Source organism: Trachymyrmex septentrionalis, unplaced genomic scaffold, assembly GCF_001594115.1.
Source record: "Trachymyrmex septentrionalis isolate Tsep2-gDNA-1 unplaced genomic scaffold, Tsep1.0 scaffold114, whole genome shotgun sequence".
NCBI classification, from domain to species: domain Eukaryota; kingdom Metazoa; phylum Arthropoda; class Insecta; order Hymenoptera; family Formicidae; genus Trachymyrmex; species Trachymyrmex septentrionalis.
The window spans coordinates 1,051,845-1,069,574 of NW_017304269.1; the positions used below are offsets into that span (position 1 = coordinate 1,051,845).

General features: G+C 34.8%; 1 protein-coding gene across 1 annotated transcript in view; it reads left to right on the plus strand.

The window, feature by feature from the left end:
* Window positions 1–17,730, plus strand: part of LOC108753759 (small conductance calcium-activated potassium channel protein) — a 200,423-nt gene that overhangs the window by 182,172 nt on the left and 521 nt on the right. The window contains exons 8-13 of the mRNA XM_018495640.1: window positions 4,540–4,961; window positions 9,692–9,827; window positions 12,605–12,715; window positions 16,594–16,721; window positions 16,813–16,882; window positions 17,378–17,720. Of these exons, the coding sequence (XP_018351142.1) occupies window positions 4,540–4,961; window positions 9,692–9,827; window positions 12,605–12,715; window positions 16,594–16,721; window positions 16,813–16,882; window positions 17,378–17,720 (1,210 nt within the window). The remainder of the gene's footprint in view (window positions 1–4,539; window positions 4,962–9,691; window positions 9,828–12,604; window positions 12,716–16,593; window positions 16,722–16,812; window positions 16,883–17,377; window positions 17,721–17,730) is intronic.

A 17,730-nucleotide genomic window follows, 5' to 3' on the forward strand; every position in this document is an offset into this window, starting at 1 on the left:
TATATATATATATAGTATATATGTATAAGTATGTATATGTATCTTTTTTCATATTTTATAGATACACAGAAAGAATGATTTTACTAAAGTATTCTAAAAATTTTAATATATGAGTACAGGATTTAAAATAATTTTTTTGCTGGACCATAAAAATAATTATGTAGGAAACTCAATGATGAGCAAAGCTGCAAAAAGTTTTAATATTCCAGCAACCACTTTGAGCATCCTATATAATTATTTTGAGTACAACAAAATTTTCAAATTTAGCTAATATCTTTTAGACACTTCAACAAAACCGTTCTTTTCGTGAATGAATTTTTCATCGACTTAGCCAAATTTAATTTCGAATAACTCGAATAACATCGAATAACTCGATTTCTAATGTCAATTCTCACAAAAAAAATTAACAGAAAAAAATTAAAAAAAAAGAAGGATGAATTGTACGGAAAAGAAGGTTTAGCTGAAATGTATAAAAATTCAGATACAAATTTAAAAATAATTTTGTTTGAATTAACCATTAAAATACATATATAGGGACACTCAAATTAGTTACTAAAATATTAAAAATCTTTGCAGCATTATCGATGCTTAAGCGTTCTATACACATAATTATTTTGAAGGTCCAACATTATTAAATATTAAATTTAAAACTATATAGTGTCAATTTGACACCATAATATAGCGTCAAATTTAATTATTGTATTAGTATAAAATGACGATATACTAAATAGGAGCAATTATATTAGGTTCAATTTGACATTATAAATTATAATAACAATAAATAAAATTATTTTTAGATCTGTATCCAGTTAAATTTTTAGATTAGATATTTTAACAAAAAAATCGTTCTCTCTGTGTGCCAACGAAATTTGATAAAACAAAACAGAATTGCAAGTTTAACGAATGTTTATTCACTTTTACGAAATTCGCTATTAATATTCTGTGTATCTTTACCCTCATCGCAGAATCCTGTAATACTATATAGCCTCTTACTTCAAAGCTCGTTATAGGGTATCCACGGTTCTGCAGCCACTCAGATAACGTGAAGGTTAGAAGGTATGACATTACTATAGATTCATGGATCCATAAATCAGTGATGTTCAAGTCGACCCTACAAAGAGAGTTTGACCCTCAAATACACGCAGCGCGCATCCGGCAGTTTGCATTTTTGCTATCGTCAACCGTCTTTGTGTCGCACATCTCACCTTTTATGGTTTCACGGTACACAGTGAATTTTTTTTTCACTTTTCCACGTTACGCGACAATCTTCGTATCTTCCGGATTATCCCACCGGATAAATGGACTCCCACTGCATTATACTAATCTATTCAGGACGTCGGCGGGTCGCATCTTCCATGGCCTCAGCGCTGGCTGAGAGATACGGGCTGCAAAGTATCCACGATGTATCACGCGGATGAGATATCGCTAAGATATAAAAGATCTCCACATCTCGTGACGGATGTATCATATTCCGAAGATCCTGGAGATCCTTAAAGTGGAGCAACTCTATTGTCGAAGCGGCGAAGTTTAAAATCGTGTGGTTCCAACCGACACGTTAGAGCGGGGGAAACTTAAGGGATGATTTATGATGCTTCAAGTCCTAATGACCTCCCGCATAGTGTTCCGATAATAGTAATCTGATATCGCGTAATAAGTAATTAATGAAGTCAGGTTGGATCTGCATACCAGTCTCACGTTTCTCAATACTGTAATATTTTAGAAGCTGCGATTTTCTAGATTATTTATGATGAAAAATTTATATGAATTTATGATTTTATTCTCGACAATATAACTGTTATACTATACAACATATATTAAATTTATATCATTGAATGGGAAATTATAATATTAATGTAATATTACTGTTTATTTATGCTGTGCGCGGGTCTAATATACAAAAAAAAATAAAAAATAATGAATAATGAGTAAACATCAAGTTACATATAATGTACTTGTTGTATTTTCTATTCAACATTATAATTGTAACGTAACACGTGTATCATGTAACATATGTATTATATGAGAGTTATATCGTTGAGTAAAAAATTACAAATGATACATGAAAATGTGCGTTTATATCCATGAAAATCTTTCCGATTAAGAAAATGAGTAATATGAAAAACGGAAAAAAAAGTCCGATACAAATCACGTATTACGTGCCTCGAATGATACGTGTGTTTGCAGAGTGTAGGGTCCTTTAACACGATCTGTTTAGATCTGACAGGATCGTTACCGAGTTAAGGATGATTTGTTACTGGAATGGCGGTGGCGTGTGTACGGTTACAACGACACGTTCTCTCGCACGGGATAAACGGCGATAAACAATCAGTACGTGGCGCAGCGTTTTAATCAAGTCAGGGCAAAGCGGCTGGAATTCATATTAATCGGGCTGGAGGCTCAAAGAGCGAGCTCTCCTATCGCTGGGATATACGTGGGCTCATTTGTCTCGATTGGCAATTTCGCGCAATCAATATCAGTCGACGTACCGAAAAATTGCTTTGAATATGCGTATGATAATACTGAAGGGTTGAGCATTAATTTATTCACATTTATCTGTACGCTCGACGAACAAACGTGCGAGATAGACGGGCTTAATAGACATTTTTCAATAATGTTTAGCTTCGACGAGTAACTGAACAGTTAATAATATGTTTCAATTAACTCTCAGTCGTATTACATATTAATCGTAGATTTGTCGATGAAAACTTATTGGAATATTCAATAAAAGGAAAGTAAATACCCGAGATCTTCAAAAAGAACATGTGAAATAATCATTATAAAGCGTCTCTTGATTAAACATTCCTCGGAATAATTATCGAAGTAATATTCAAGTATTTAAATTCATCGAGAATAATATTAGAAATATTATTACAAAAGCAAATATTTCTCCGAATAATTCTTGGGGATATTTAAATATTTGAATACAGAAATAATGTTTTAAGTAATAATTTATAGATTATTACTTTTAATAATCCAGCAGAACAAACAGGTCATGTCAACATGATGCATTAAAATGAATCGAAAAGTGACCTTTTATAATCATTTTGAAGTCAATAAAAACAATACAAAAATTAAAATTAAGAACTAGAAATCGATGCTGTAATTAGTGCGTTAAATATTTAATTAAAAATTTAATTTCACATGTATTAAAACTAATGGTTATATAATAAAAGAACGTTTTTTAGTTGCTTTCCAGCCATTATCAGCGCATATAAAAATAGAAACAATGGTCATTAATAAAATTGTTGTGCAATCCGTCTACGAAATTTCTTGCGGCCAAACTTCATTCCATAACAAGACAGGGATCGAATATTCATCCCTGGTGGGAATATTATCGAATATTCATCCGCTGGACGACTGGACGATAACAAAAAAATGTTTGAGTCCTCAAAATCGCAAACGAATGTGCTCAAATATTTAAAAACTAGGCAGTCCTCCGCATCGTGAAAGAAGAGTATAAAATAATTACTTAAAAAAGGAAAAACAGTCGAAGTGCTCAAAACACCGCAGCCAAAAATCAAAGAGCGAAACGTGTAAACATGACGGTTATATATCTCAGTAAAAACTGTTTTCACTGAGATGTGTAACCATCATGTCTACTGCTCGGTTTCGTTCTTTGATTTTTGACTGTGTTCTAGCCACTTTGACCATTGTTTTTTTCCTTTTAAGTAAATATTATATATCACTCAGAGAAATGTTTTGGTATGTACAATATAAAATTTATTTTGTTGATATGCGGCTAACAAAAAACTTTCTTATTTTTTTATTTCAAAATTGCATTGTTTTAATAAAAATTTGATTAGTCTAATCAAATTTTGATTACAACAAAATTTTTGTTATTTTAACCAAATTTTAATTAGAACAATACAGTTTTCAAATGAAAAAGTAAAAAAGTTTTTATTAGTCACATATCAACAGAATAAATGGTTATATATGTACCTACCAATTTTTCTCAATGTACACCCTTTTTTCCCATCATGGAGGATTGCCAAATTTTTTTGCTATATTAATATTTGAACACATATGTTTGCGTGTTGAAGACTTAACTGTTTCATTGTCATCTAGTCGTCTATAGTTATGAAATAAATACTCCCTGACTTGTTATGGAGTGGAGTTTGGCCGCCAAAAATTTCGTAGACAGATTGCACAATAATTTAACGATGCAATTGTATTTTATTTTGTATGTGCTGGTAACTGAAATGTATCTTCTTTTATTATATAATCAAATGCCAAGCATCAGTGTCAATATATGTGAAATTTATCTTTTTATTAAATATTTAGCGCACTAATTGCAGCGTCCGAATTTGTATCTTTTTATTATCGTTGAAACTTAAAGAATCTAACGGTTTTTTTTTTATTATTATTTTGGAGCCATTTTGATACCGTCATGACTGTTTGTTCTGCTTGGGTATATTTCTAAGGAAAAAAGTCTTTCTCCGATTTAAGCACACAAAACTTCAGACGACATTAGACAGACACGTTCCGGCTGTGAGAGTGTTATCTCTTGTTATCTGTCCGTTTTCTTTTGTCGGGCGACAGTTGTTCATGATCGATAACTGCGCGGACGACTGGCGGATCGCGATGACCTGGCAGCGGATCGCGCAAATCTCGGTGGAGCTGGCGATTTGCGCGATCCACCCGATCCCGGGCGAGTACTACTTCCTGTGGACGACTAAGCTGGCGAACAAGAACGGCGACATCGGCTCCAAGTGGGTGCCGTACGACGTCACTCTCTCGCTGCCGATGTTCCTCAGGCTCTACCTCATCTGCCGGGTGATGCTGCTGCACTCGAAACTCTTCACGGACGCGTCGTCGCGAAGCATAGGGGCCTTGAATCGCATCAACTTTAACACCAGGTTCGTCCTCAAGACCCTGATGACCATCTGCCCGGGCACGGTGCTGTTAGTCTTCATGGTCTCCCTGTGGATCATCGCCTCGTGGACACTGCGACAGTGCGAGAGGTAAGAGAATCCAACCCTACTTGTGTACAGAAGATAAGTCACGCGCACTATCGTTTATTCCATGCTTTTGATTCCCTGCGTCAATAAAATCTTGGATTACATTGGCTCTATAGAGTAATAGATTTGTCATTTGTTTCTATTATATCAAGCCTCATTAATCAAAATTTTTCAATCCTCGACATCTAACAGTTTTCTATCAATGCTATCAAAACTAGTGTAGCCGATATCCAATATTCGAATAAATGAATTAATCATGAATATAAATACGAGAGTATAAATATAATGTTTTATGTATGGAAAACGAATAAATACTTTTTATTCAGTTTAAATGAATATATTTGTAAGCATGATCATGCATCTTTAATTGGCATTTTCACTCCTACTCTGTAGATTACATTAAATATTTTCTTTAGTAAAAACATAGACAATAATTCTCATTTTCATCTTGGTATAGTCACGTTTAGACAATTTTAGTAAAGTTCGAAGGCAAAATATTTTACAAACTACATAAGCAATTAAATAATTACATTTACTTATAAGTAAGTCAAGACATGAGAAAATACATGTTTTATAAGTGCGTTTGTATTAGAAGCTGATATAATCTCTGACGATCTTGTTAAGAGAAAGGTAAACATCTTTATCATTCTATATTCAAATTCAAATTTTAAGTAGGGAAATAAAAGTAAAGCTGATATGACAAAATTTAGTGTGAAAACAGTAAAGTAAATGATTTTCTATCACTAAAGCCAAATATTTACTTACTACAGGTCATTAGTTATTATTAAGGAGAAAAAGTTTGCTTATTAGAGCTTTCTTCTTTAGTTCGCATTTTATTTGAATACGAATACTCGGCAAATTATTTATGAAACATTTATGAATAAATATTTGTTTAAATCTACAGTTTTAAATAAATACGTCAATAAATATTGTTTTGTCGTGAAAATTTCAAATGAATAAAACTTGTAGCTCAATTACATTTTTTGTATTTACCGGATATACTAATCAAAACATCGTTGCTATTTTTTTGCTTTTTGTGTTGCACTGAGAGAAAAGTGTTTAATATTTGTATAATTACATGGTAAAATAGTTAAGAGTTTCATTATTATAGTTATTACTACTCGTATGTAGCAATAATATAATATATATTATATCTATGTATACAGTAATAAATATATCTATAGCTCCATATATATAAAGATATATAATATAATTAGCACCAAAAACGACTATAAACAACCATAGTCACATTTTCATAGTTATTAATTTATATATATATATATTTTACTATATTTTTCAATACGTATAACTCTATATATATCTAATTATTATTACTAAAATTATAGTAATAATAACTTAAAAATCGAACTCCCAACCATAATTATTTTTCTATGCAATTACAATCCCAAGTACTGAACACTTTTCTCTCGATGCAAATTCTTTGATAAGAAGATATGATTTCTTCACGCTACGCGATATAGCAACTGAAGCTGTTAGCAATGGTAACGGATCTCGTTTTATCCACGCGATCCATTATTCGAAGGGAGGAAGAGCAGTGACACGTGCATTTCGGAATCATATACAGCTCTATGGGTTGCGACTCATTTGCGTACGATGATTGATCTACGACCTAATGGCGCGTCCGTCTGTCGCGCTACCGCGCCGTAATAATAAATCTCAGTGCATCCTTCCGCCAAAGCGGGTCGGAATCCTCGATTGGGGTCGCTGGCTGGCGATCGCGGAGATTTAACGGGTCTTGGAGACTGACTGATAATTAAATTCTTGCCGTAAATAGTTATCGCCGATTTCAGGAATAATCAATCTTCACCCAGACGATATAAGGCGTCTGCCATTGATCACTACAACCATGTATAGCTCGGAGAAAAAGGATCCTTCTTACCTGCCGTCTTCTAAAACCCACTCGCTTCTTCTTAATGGATGATGGGAGTTTTCCACCCACGTCCTTAACTGAAATATTTATCATTCGGCGAAATATGTGTCGACGTATTACTGGCTGCTTCTAGCATTCTGCATGCTTTCTCGGTGCAGGATGAACGGTGTTAAACCGTGATAATGTAGGCTAGCTGTTTCATTGTTGCTCGTAGGGCAATCTTCGGAAATGGCTCGTATTTGATTTATCGCCCTCCACCTTTACTCGATAGTCGATTATGATAATACGCTCGATAATGCTAGGAACATTCGGCTTTCCGATAAATTTTCGACGTATGCTAAATGAATACGGGAATATCTCGAATCGCATTGCCCCGCGGAATGTTTCAGCAAATAAAACGGTATTTACAAAGGGAATTTCAATTTTTATTCAATGTTTATTCTAATAATTTTATTTTTTTATTTTATTATGTAAATACGCCGCGTACATGAAGTACCGATAAAAAATATGTCTGTAATCGAATGATTTTTTTTTTAATAATCGTAATTTTTTTAAATGTCCATTTTTGTCAGTAATTTATTAACGATATTTTAGCCGATGTTTAATATTACAAATTATGATGTTACGAATTATAACTGTGGCAAAATATTATCAATTTCCATTACTGTCAATTCAAGCATATATTATGTGAAACATTATAGTAACAGTTGTATTAAATTCATTTAAATCTCTATTTTGTAAACGTTGCGGTATATTTAATAAAGTTTAACGTCATGATTTTCAGTACATCATATAGTAATAAATTATGTGCTTTATGATTATCATTATCAATCATTATTACGAATTTCCGCTGCTGTCAGTTTTCTCATAAACTGCGTATAGAATATTTATTTAACAAAAATAAATAAATATTTCCAGATCCATTTTACGAAATAAATCGTGTATGATATCGACCAGCGAGGTATTATTCTAATGCGTGCGGTTCGAGATTATTGAATTTGCGGTCGCGTATTTGCATCTAAATTCAAAATTAAAAAATCAATTTGATAATTTGCTCTCACATCAACGTATGCATTGTGCGGGCCAATTTCACTCTCGGATTATGGGACCGGAAATTGTCACGAAATACGAATGATATTTTATTCAGCGTGCATCTGTACGTGGCCGTCCAAATTTCCACGACAATAAAGCGATTTTCACGGTACGCGGCCAACAATCAGTCATGCAATCAGCGTTACTACGAGAATAATCCGTTTCATGGGATTTCTATGGAGTGGACCGTTCGTTACATCAAGCGCGAGTCATCAATTTTATCGGAGTCAAGTGACAGTGGAAGAGTAAAGTTCGTTACACGGGTTAATCTCATTGAAAAGATTTTCCTTTTTGTCGCTAATTTTTCTTACGATAGTAAAATGTTATTGCGCTACGATTTAAAGACATTAATCTTCCAAAGCTGAAACCAAAATCTATAATATAATTACCGATACTAGATCTGTAAAACCCATTTAACTCATGTTAATTAATAATATTAATTGAAGTGCGTCATGAAAAAACGTTACAAGTGCCAAAATTTTTATTGTACAAATGGGTAAAATTTGTACAATGGATTGTAAGTGCTGTGTTCTATTACAAATTAATATTTGACATGAAAAATGCTACTAACGGAAAAAAATGAATAATGCAATTCATTTTTGACAACCATATACTTGATAGAAAACTATCATATACATAGTTATTATTACTTATATTATGGTAGTAATTTACAAATACCAAAATTATTCCCTTAGTAAAGAATACACGATTCTTTATGTACATCACCTTCTCAGGTAGCAGCTGACGTTATTTTGACATGAAAATAACGTCTTTAATGTCCTTTTGATATCAAAATGGCGAGTAACGTCAGCTTGCTATCTGGGGTGCTATTTTGCATACATCTATCGATAGGTGTTGATGGCATTATGTGTCGTTGCACAGATATTTTGTATGGTGAAAAAGCTGCGCAACGACACATAACGACACCGACAACAATCAATAGAGATGTATAGGGTTAAGATTTTTCGCGATTACAATTTGTTGTCCGGCGAAGCTGATATAATCAACCGACCGAATTGGCTCTTAGATATCGAAAACCGGAACCCTTAATGAGCTCTAAAAGATGGTTTCACCAGTCGAAGGCAAAATCATGTAGCAAAATCATGTAACATCGGCCATGTAACGTGGCCGTTAAAGCCGCTTTACGACGTTGGATTACAGCCTGGCACGTCGCTCGCATTGTCGTTCCAATCCTCTTTGCGCCCGATAATGAATCTCGTGGGGGGCATAATGTTGTCTTTCATTCTGCATTACTCGTAGCTCACCCCTAAAGCGGTCGCTCAGCCGTCCGGTGAAGATTAAACGCCGGTTACGACAAAACGAACGTATCGAGTCATCAATAAAAAGAGGAATCGAGGCATTTGGTAATCTAAACCGTAATGTCTTTCTAATGTCGCGAACATTAAAACAGATATCTTGAAATGACCGTTTCCCACGGAATTTAATATCAATTAAAGCGCGTAATGCATGAAAGGTGCTCATTACACGGTGCTCCGAATCTAATTATTCTCGATATCCTCTTAAGGATAGTTCGAAAAGAGATTATCTGTTTCTGAATAGAGCATCTATAACTTTCAATCCTTTTAGAAATCTAAAGTCTTGAAGTTTCGAGTATCGTGGAAATCTGAAATATTCAACTCGTAGCATCTCACAAAGAGTCTAAGGGTCTAGAAACGTAAGATATCAAGATAATCATCTTCGCACGGACGCTTCATCAATTAATTATGCGTCTGTCATTTCGCTACCGCAGATTCCACGATGAGGAACATGCAAATCTCCTCAACGCCATGTGGCTCATCGCCATCACGTTCCTGAGCGTCGGTTTCGGCGACATCGTGCCCAATACATACTGCGGTCGAGGTATAGCCGTCTCCACCGGAATGATGGTAAGGATGAGAATAATGCAGAACATAAAGCTAGCTTATACAATCGAGATTCTTACCGTTCTCGCGAACTCTTGTCGATTATTTAATGCATTACTTGCGACGTTGATCCTGTAATAGAGACGCAGTAACGTTGATAAACGTACTGCGTGAAACGTACAATGACGGTCCGCGAGAGAAATGTAACGCTGTTGCAAGAAAGATTTTTAACTCGAAAGTAATTGTATATTTTTCTTTTAATTAAAATTATTTTCTCAAACGAAAAAAAAAGGAGATATTTGGATTTCTTTATTGAGAGAAAAAAATGATTGCAATTATTATAATTTAATTATATAGTGGTTCTAACGCAATCATGCAATATATTGTGAAAATAATTGTTCTTTATTTTTCTTATACAAATTTTTTTAGTTGTTATTATCACATAAATTGCAAGCAAATGTTAAACAAACAGTTATATTCACTATAATTGTGATTGCACTTAATACATAAAAATATTGGTTATTTTATAAAAATATTTTTATTTCATTTATTTCTTCAGATCATTGACATTTTGCTATATTAAATTTGAAATCATCACGATGATATAACTTTTCAAGAAGATAGAACTATAATTATGAAGTTATTATTATTGCAGTAATGATTATAAAAATGACAGTAAAAGTATTATTTATTTTATTGTTCAATCATAATTACAAATACCGCACACTTTTCTCTCAGTAACTTAAACTTTGCGCGACTTGTCCTAGCAAAATTATTTTGCTAAGGACGTCGAAAATTACGATTGTCGGATTACGAGCGCCGTATTGTCGATTACACCGGTCATTAATCCTTACCGTAGTTACCACAAACTACCGGGGCACAATATACGCGACCGCAACCGAGTTGAGACGCGCGACTCCGCAGGCATGTAACCCGATGTAACTCGTGCATTAAGCTCCAAGCTTCATTACTGCTGGACAAGCGTAATGAGCGTCGCTCTACTGAGCGGACAATCGATCGATCTCGCTCGTGTGCCGGTCCGAGTTGCGGATCACTTGATTTGCGCACCGCCATCAGGTTTCGGCGCTTTCGAGTTTACGATCGCACGGTGACCGCTAGTAATTAAAGGCATTGTTTGGAGACGCAATAAACGCCACGTCCACTCGCTCCCTCGGGGGGCGACGCCCAAGCCATTCCTTATTATATTATCACACTTCCCTATCCATTATCCATCTCTTCCTTCCCAATCTTGTTCCATCCACCCGCGCTCCCCCACTAATCCGTTAGCACTCGTGGTTAGCGCCGAGCTTTGACCAGCGCTAGTTCCAACAACACAAGCTAATTCCTCGGAAACTTCCGCTTTCCAAGTTGTTTCTGAAAATTCAGTCACGAACATAATTTACAATATGCTCCGAAATCCGTTTTCATGAGAGAGGTAACTGCATTTTTATGATATAATGATAAAAGAGAAAAGACTGGCAGGTTGCATTCAACCAATTTTTTTCTTTCAGTGTATAGTTTTGATTGTCAAACATATATTTATTGATACAACTCTACATTATACAGTTATTATTACTAACATTACAGCAACGACAATTATAATTATATAGTAACATGTAATTATAGTTACAAATACAAATAATTTGTCTATATAATGTTGTAGATGCATCTCGTAAATTCTGTGAAATTACTCTGCACTTAGAATAATTTTGCTATTAGTTGCAAGCAGCAAATGAAAAACAATTCTCTCTAATCATGTCGTTTCCTTACAATTGAACAAATAATTCAGTGATTAATGAGACAGATTTTGCCTAATAAAAATCAACTAAACTAGTAACTCTATTATGATAAAAATTGCTATTTGAAATTTTTTTTTTTTAACTTTTCTCTTAATTATACTGATAATGAGAGAAAAATTTTTAGTATTTGTACTACAATTGCATGGTTAAAAGTTCAATTTTTATTATAGTAATTATTATTGCTTGTAATATTAATAATAATTATATTTAATTAGTAAGAATAATTATGTTCTATGCCAAAAGAAAATATATTCCCGAAAGCAGTTATAATTTTATAAGCCATGCAATTAGACTCACAAATACCAAAAATGTTTTCCGCATGCGAAAAAAATATTCTTAAACTAACGAAAAGATACAACTAGAATAGCATTTTGGCGAGACGAAAAATTCTATTTAATCTCACCAAAATGTTATTCTGGTTGGGTCTTTTTGTTTAATCAGAATATTTTTCTCAGTATACTAAATATTGTACAAATCGAAGCATCGCATTAAGTCAATTAATAACTAAACGATTCTTTCTTTTTTTCCTTTTTTTTTCGCTTATTCTATTCTGCAGTTTGCAAGGATACTGTTACGATTTTTTGTAGATCTTGGACCGTCTTCGAAAATTCTTCTTTTTTATCGGCGACCTCAATTTTTAGTTCAATGGCATACGCATTTGTTCACTCACCATATTCTTTTGATCAGACTCCTTAAGTTTGATCAAACTTCTTACTTGCGAACTCGAAGAGAAGACTTTCCGAAGATATTAGAGAACAAAGGACCGTAAGAAGCTGTCGCTATTAGGACATATCTTGAATAAAACAAAACGATTTTTTTCATTACATTCAACTTGAGACTAGCTCGAGGGATCATCGAGGGATCGGAGAAAGATTCTTTCGGGAAGCGGACGTATATACTTAAGGTTTTTAAAAGGAGTGCGCGGAAAGTGGAAGTTTCAGGATCTAAAAATTTTATGTGAAGGAGAAGCTCACGAGAAATTGCATTTTCCTGAAATTTCAGGGCGCGGGTTGCACCGCTTTGCTGGTAGCAGTCGTCTCCAGGAAGCTTGAGCTTACCCGGGCGGAGAAGCACGTGCACAACTTTATGATGGACACACAATTAACGAAAAGGGTAAGGCTATGGTATTGTCTGTGGCGTTCCGTCCTAGCCGTTGCATCATAAGACCTTTGTGTTAATAGTAGCTTTGCGGTTATAATATATACGGAGAAAAGGGAGTCACGTTGCCGCGATGAAACGCTCGCAACACTTACGTAACAATTTCTATTAACAGATGTAAAATAATAAATGGTATAACAGACTCTTAATACGATAGAAATACTGATTTAAAATTATTGACCGTATATGTTGAAAAAAGACGATTGTAAAAGATTAGCGAATAGTCGGATCGAACAGAGAAAGTACTTGGAATTTATAGAGAGAACTGGTGTACTAGTCTCATATTAGTCTATACTAATCTATAATAGCCTTACAATAGTACGTACCACTTTTGTATCGACCGATATAATGAAGAGATATATGCCTGCTCTTTTGCTTGAAACTTTTTGTTTAAACATTCATTTAGCTCGTAAAATGTAGCTTAAATAACTTCAGAAAAATTGATTTTCAGTTTTCGATTTGCAGACTTGTTATATCGCAGGTTTTGCAAAACTTTTCGTGAAGTTTTGTTAAAATAATAATTATTATGTATACACTTATCATCGTTAAATCAATTTAGTTTAAAAAAAGTAATTCAAAATACAAGGGATTAAATAGAATTCCTGTAAATAATATGGTGGGACGTAAAGGGCTTTTCTTTTTGTTCAAATAACTATCCTTGCTTAAATACAGAAGATTAAGCTAGGAATTTTACAAGTATCCAAGTTACTTTTCTGTATTGTAACAATTAACTATGCGATGTTCTTGCATATCCAGCGCAAGTTTCTGAATTAAGGGAGCCAACTTTTAATGATATGTATAGTAAATAAGTTTTCGAAGTAAAACGACAAGTAGTAATAAAAGAAAAAGTTATATCAAGTCGTCTTTTGGCCATTATTCTTAGATGGTATACGAAACGATTTAAATATCAACGTATATTTTGAATAAAATAGATTAAAAACTGATGAGTAATTAACGAACTCATTAACGCTCGCGAAATTTAAAAAATTTCTCAATTTACGCGTATTTAAATTTAAATTGCAAAGTTCTTAAAGTTTTTAACGTTTTGATTTTTTACGGTAAAAAGTCTCTAATGATGATAGAGGTAATGCTTGGCTTTCAACATAAAGATGGTATAAAATTTCTTAAACAAAGAGAACAGTAGCAGTAATGGACGTAATTGCAAAGGTGGTTCCGAAATTACACTCGCTGAAAGTATTCCGCAAGAATCAGGAAAGCGAATTAAGCACGTAATGAGAGCATGATGGATATCACTCTCTATGTATATATATAGTGCGACGTAATTTTCTGGCTGAGCCACGTAATAAGAAAGTATCCCACTGCGAGTAAGGTTGTCTCGGAAATAAGCGGGCTGCATGAAGTCGCTTTGACCTTTAGGCAGAACTTTCCCTTCATTGCTAATCTGAATTCTTAATTTTTATATTGCGGTACCGAGATAGATAATATTAAAAGTCCGCGACGACGGATGTCAGAAGTTTTAGGAAGAGAAACAGCGGAAACGACGAATTCTGAAAATCTGGGAGAATGCGAATCCAAAAATCTAAAAATGTCACCTAATAATCTCGAAAATTTGGATATTTAATCTCCAAGAAAGAAATTTAAAATATGATGAGAACAATAAAAATGTGCGAAAGAAAAGTTTTAAGAAAATCTATGAAGTAGAGTTTAGAAATTTATAAAACTATGAGGATTTCGAATTGAGAAGTTTAGATTCGAGAAATTTAAATACTCGAACAGTTTTTTACAGTATTTTTATATTAAACAAGTCGAACAGAATACGTGTCGTAGTGAAGAGTATTATTGAATTATCCATTCAGATAAATAAATGCAACGTTTCTCTCGCAGTTAGAAAATTTGTTTTAAATTTAATATATTTGACATGTCCTAAAGTCTATCTAAATTTCTGTATTTATTTAATACAATATGAATATATTAAAAAGCAATACAAGCATTATATAAAAATTATCACAAGAATGTAATATAGATACATTTTGTAATCAAATTGTAGAAATATATTCTTTCAATAAAATTAATTAAAAAAATGAATTAATAAGTATTTACAATGTGTTAACATGTTTTAATAAAATTAATACATTTCAATAAAATTAACATTTATAATATGTTAAATGAGGATATTTTATTCATTTATGTTAAAATTTACATTTTTTAACATTATTTTTATGTAATTTGCTCAATTATTTACAAATTGTGTTATTCTTAACATTACGAAATGACATCGATCGATTTCATCTTAACAAACTTCTAAACAAATAAAAAGGCAGCTTGAAGGAAGTCGCGATAACAAAACGTTTGCTGCAAAACTCGCTTTCTGATATACATATATCGCACGGAAAATTTTGCCATTTCTAGTACACTTTATAACAATAATAGACACCATAATTCACCAGCGTGTTTCATTGAACTTAAATTATAAGTTGAAAAGTCGGCCGCCTGCAGTTAGGAGTTGAATAGTGAATATTGGGAGCTAGAACAAAAACTTGCAGGAGTTTCGAGCGCTTTGGGACACGGGATTTGGAAGTTATGTCCTTAACGGCAATTCAGTTTTAAGGACAAAAACAAAATCAACGAGCCCGCAAGTCACTTGAGAAATTCAGCACTAATTTAGAATTCGAAGAACAACGCAGGAGCTGGAAAAATGGACATTTCCATCGTTAGTTTCTCTACGAGGAGACCCTTGACAACTCGTTGTACATGTTCCGCAGATCGTGACATAATCGATCGGCCGATGTCAGAAGTAAAGAGTTAATGCAGCGATTTGTAATCTTACCGCACGCGAAGGCAGGCGGACTTTATTTAGAAATATTTCGAATTATTCAGAAATAAAAAGGCACGTCTAAAAATATTGTTTTTTTTTGTAATATTCCGACGAACCGCTTTGATTGAAATCGTAATTCGAAATATTCTATTTAGGATTTAGATTGATCGCACAACGTGAACGTGCGGTTGCATAAGTACGACCGCTTCTCTCCACCTCCGGATCGAAGCCTTCAACCATACGGCTACTGAAATAATTATTAGCTAGCGTTTATTTATAAACTTTGCAAATATCAAGGAGTGGTAACGTAGAGCTATACACGTGACTGTATCGACGAGTCTTTTTACGCTGTTTTAACCCTCAGACGCATATCGCTTTTTTTCACGTCATTGCATAAGCGAAATCGATCTGATCCCATCAGCACGGCAACAAAACAAACGTCAGTCCTCTCAAAACACTTTTTTTTTCTCTGAGCCATGTAAGATTTGTGTAACGAGCGTAATGCTCTTTTTCCTTGGCAATATACTGGTATAACACGATGTAATTAATGAGAGAGAAACGTGATCTTGCAATTTTTTTTCTTTTTAATTGACACTCGTACGAAGCCAAAATACGCGTGTAGAACGTATGTTCCTAACGGGGGCTTTAATTATTTCTTGAGACAACCCTCCTCAAGATTCTCAAAGGGATAATTGACCGTGACATTTAATATCATAGTTAGCAAACTGTGCAATTATTGCTATAACATAATGTTTACTCAGCGAATATAGTTTGAATAATTTCTTCTCGAATTGCGAAAGTACACCATGTATACATCCTAGAGGGCAGGCATTCTTTTAGCCTATAAATAAAATTATCTAACCCTGAGGACGTAATAAATGATCTCTTCATCGTCTAGGGTAGAAACCTTGAAAAACTTTTTAAAGCCTTAAAAGCGATGAGGATATATTTCCAATACAATATTGATATGATTCCAAAGACCCTGTTAGATACCGACGGAAGGTTCAGTGTCGAAGGGAGCTTTGAGTGACAATAAACGTTGTTTGCTCTGTTACAGTTGAAGAACGCCGCGGCGAACGTGTTGCGGGAAACGTGGCTGATTTACAAGCACACCCGCTTGGTGAAGCGCGTCAATCCCGGACGCGTGAGGACCCATCAGCGGAAATTTCTGTTGGCCATATACGCGTAAGTCGACACCACTTCGGGCCGTATTAGGTCACCGTAGTTAGGCCAATGCATAATCACACTCTGTTTCGCAATTACCTCGAAATTTCAGACTCAGAAAGGTGAAAATGGATCAGCGTAAATTGATGGACAACGCCAACACTATAACGGACATGGCCAAGGTGAGATTCTGTGCTAACAAGGGAAACCTGCATCCTCTCGTAAAGCTTGATGGAATATTGCAGCAGCGTACAGAGGGGATTGAAACGGATTACATTTCAAAGCTTCCGTGGTTGCTTAGATAGAACAACTGACCTTCAAATCAGGATTTTATCAATTATTCTCATTTTTGTCGCAAACAAATTTAGTTCTATTGACTCAATAATGTCTTTATTATTTATCCGTAATTACTTAGAAGAGGAAGTTAGTTTTTCACGATAGTTGCATAAAATAAGCGATTTATGATTGTAAACGTAATGTTGTTCTACATCATCCAGTACCCCGATTCTGTTACTTTTGACGACAATGTCAAAAAGTAAGTATATAAAAAGTTATATTGTCGTCGCACAATAACAGTATAATACTGAACTATGAAAAATAAAACGTTAAAAATGACAGAATCTGGGTACAGGTAAGCTTCTTGACTTCTACCTAACGCATTGTCTCGTCCATGATAGACACAAAACACCGTCTATGAGATCGTCTCGGACATGAGCACGCGGCAGGACGCGGTGGAGGAGCGTCTGGTGGGTCTAGAGGACCGTCTGGTCGGCCTAGAGGAGAAGTTGACCTCATTGCAGGGCCAGCTGGAGCTATTGCCCGAGGAGCTGACCCGCTGTCTGGCGCAGCACGCCGAGCGGATGGAGCAACGGCGTAACTTCCTCCACCCGGATACCGCGGTAGCCATGGCGGTTTCCGGCGGCGGCGGCGGCAGCGGCGGTGGCGGTGGTGGCGGCGGAGGAGCGATCTCGTTGGGTACGAGCCTGGGCGTTTCCGGCGGCGGGGGCGGCGGCGGGGGGGGGGGGGGGGG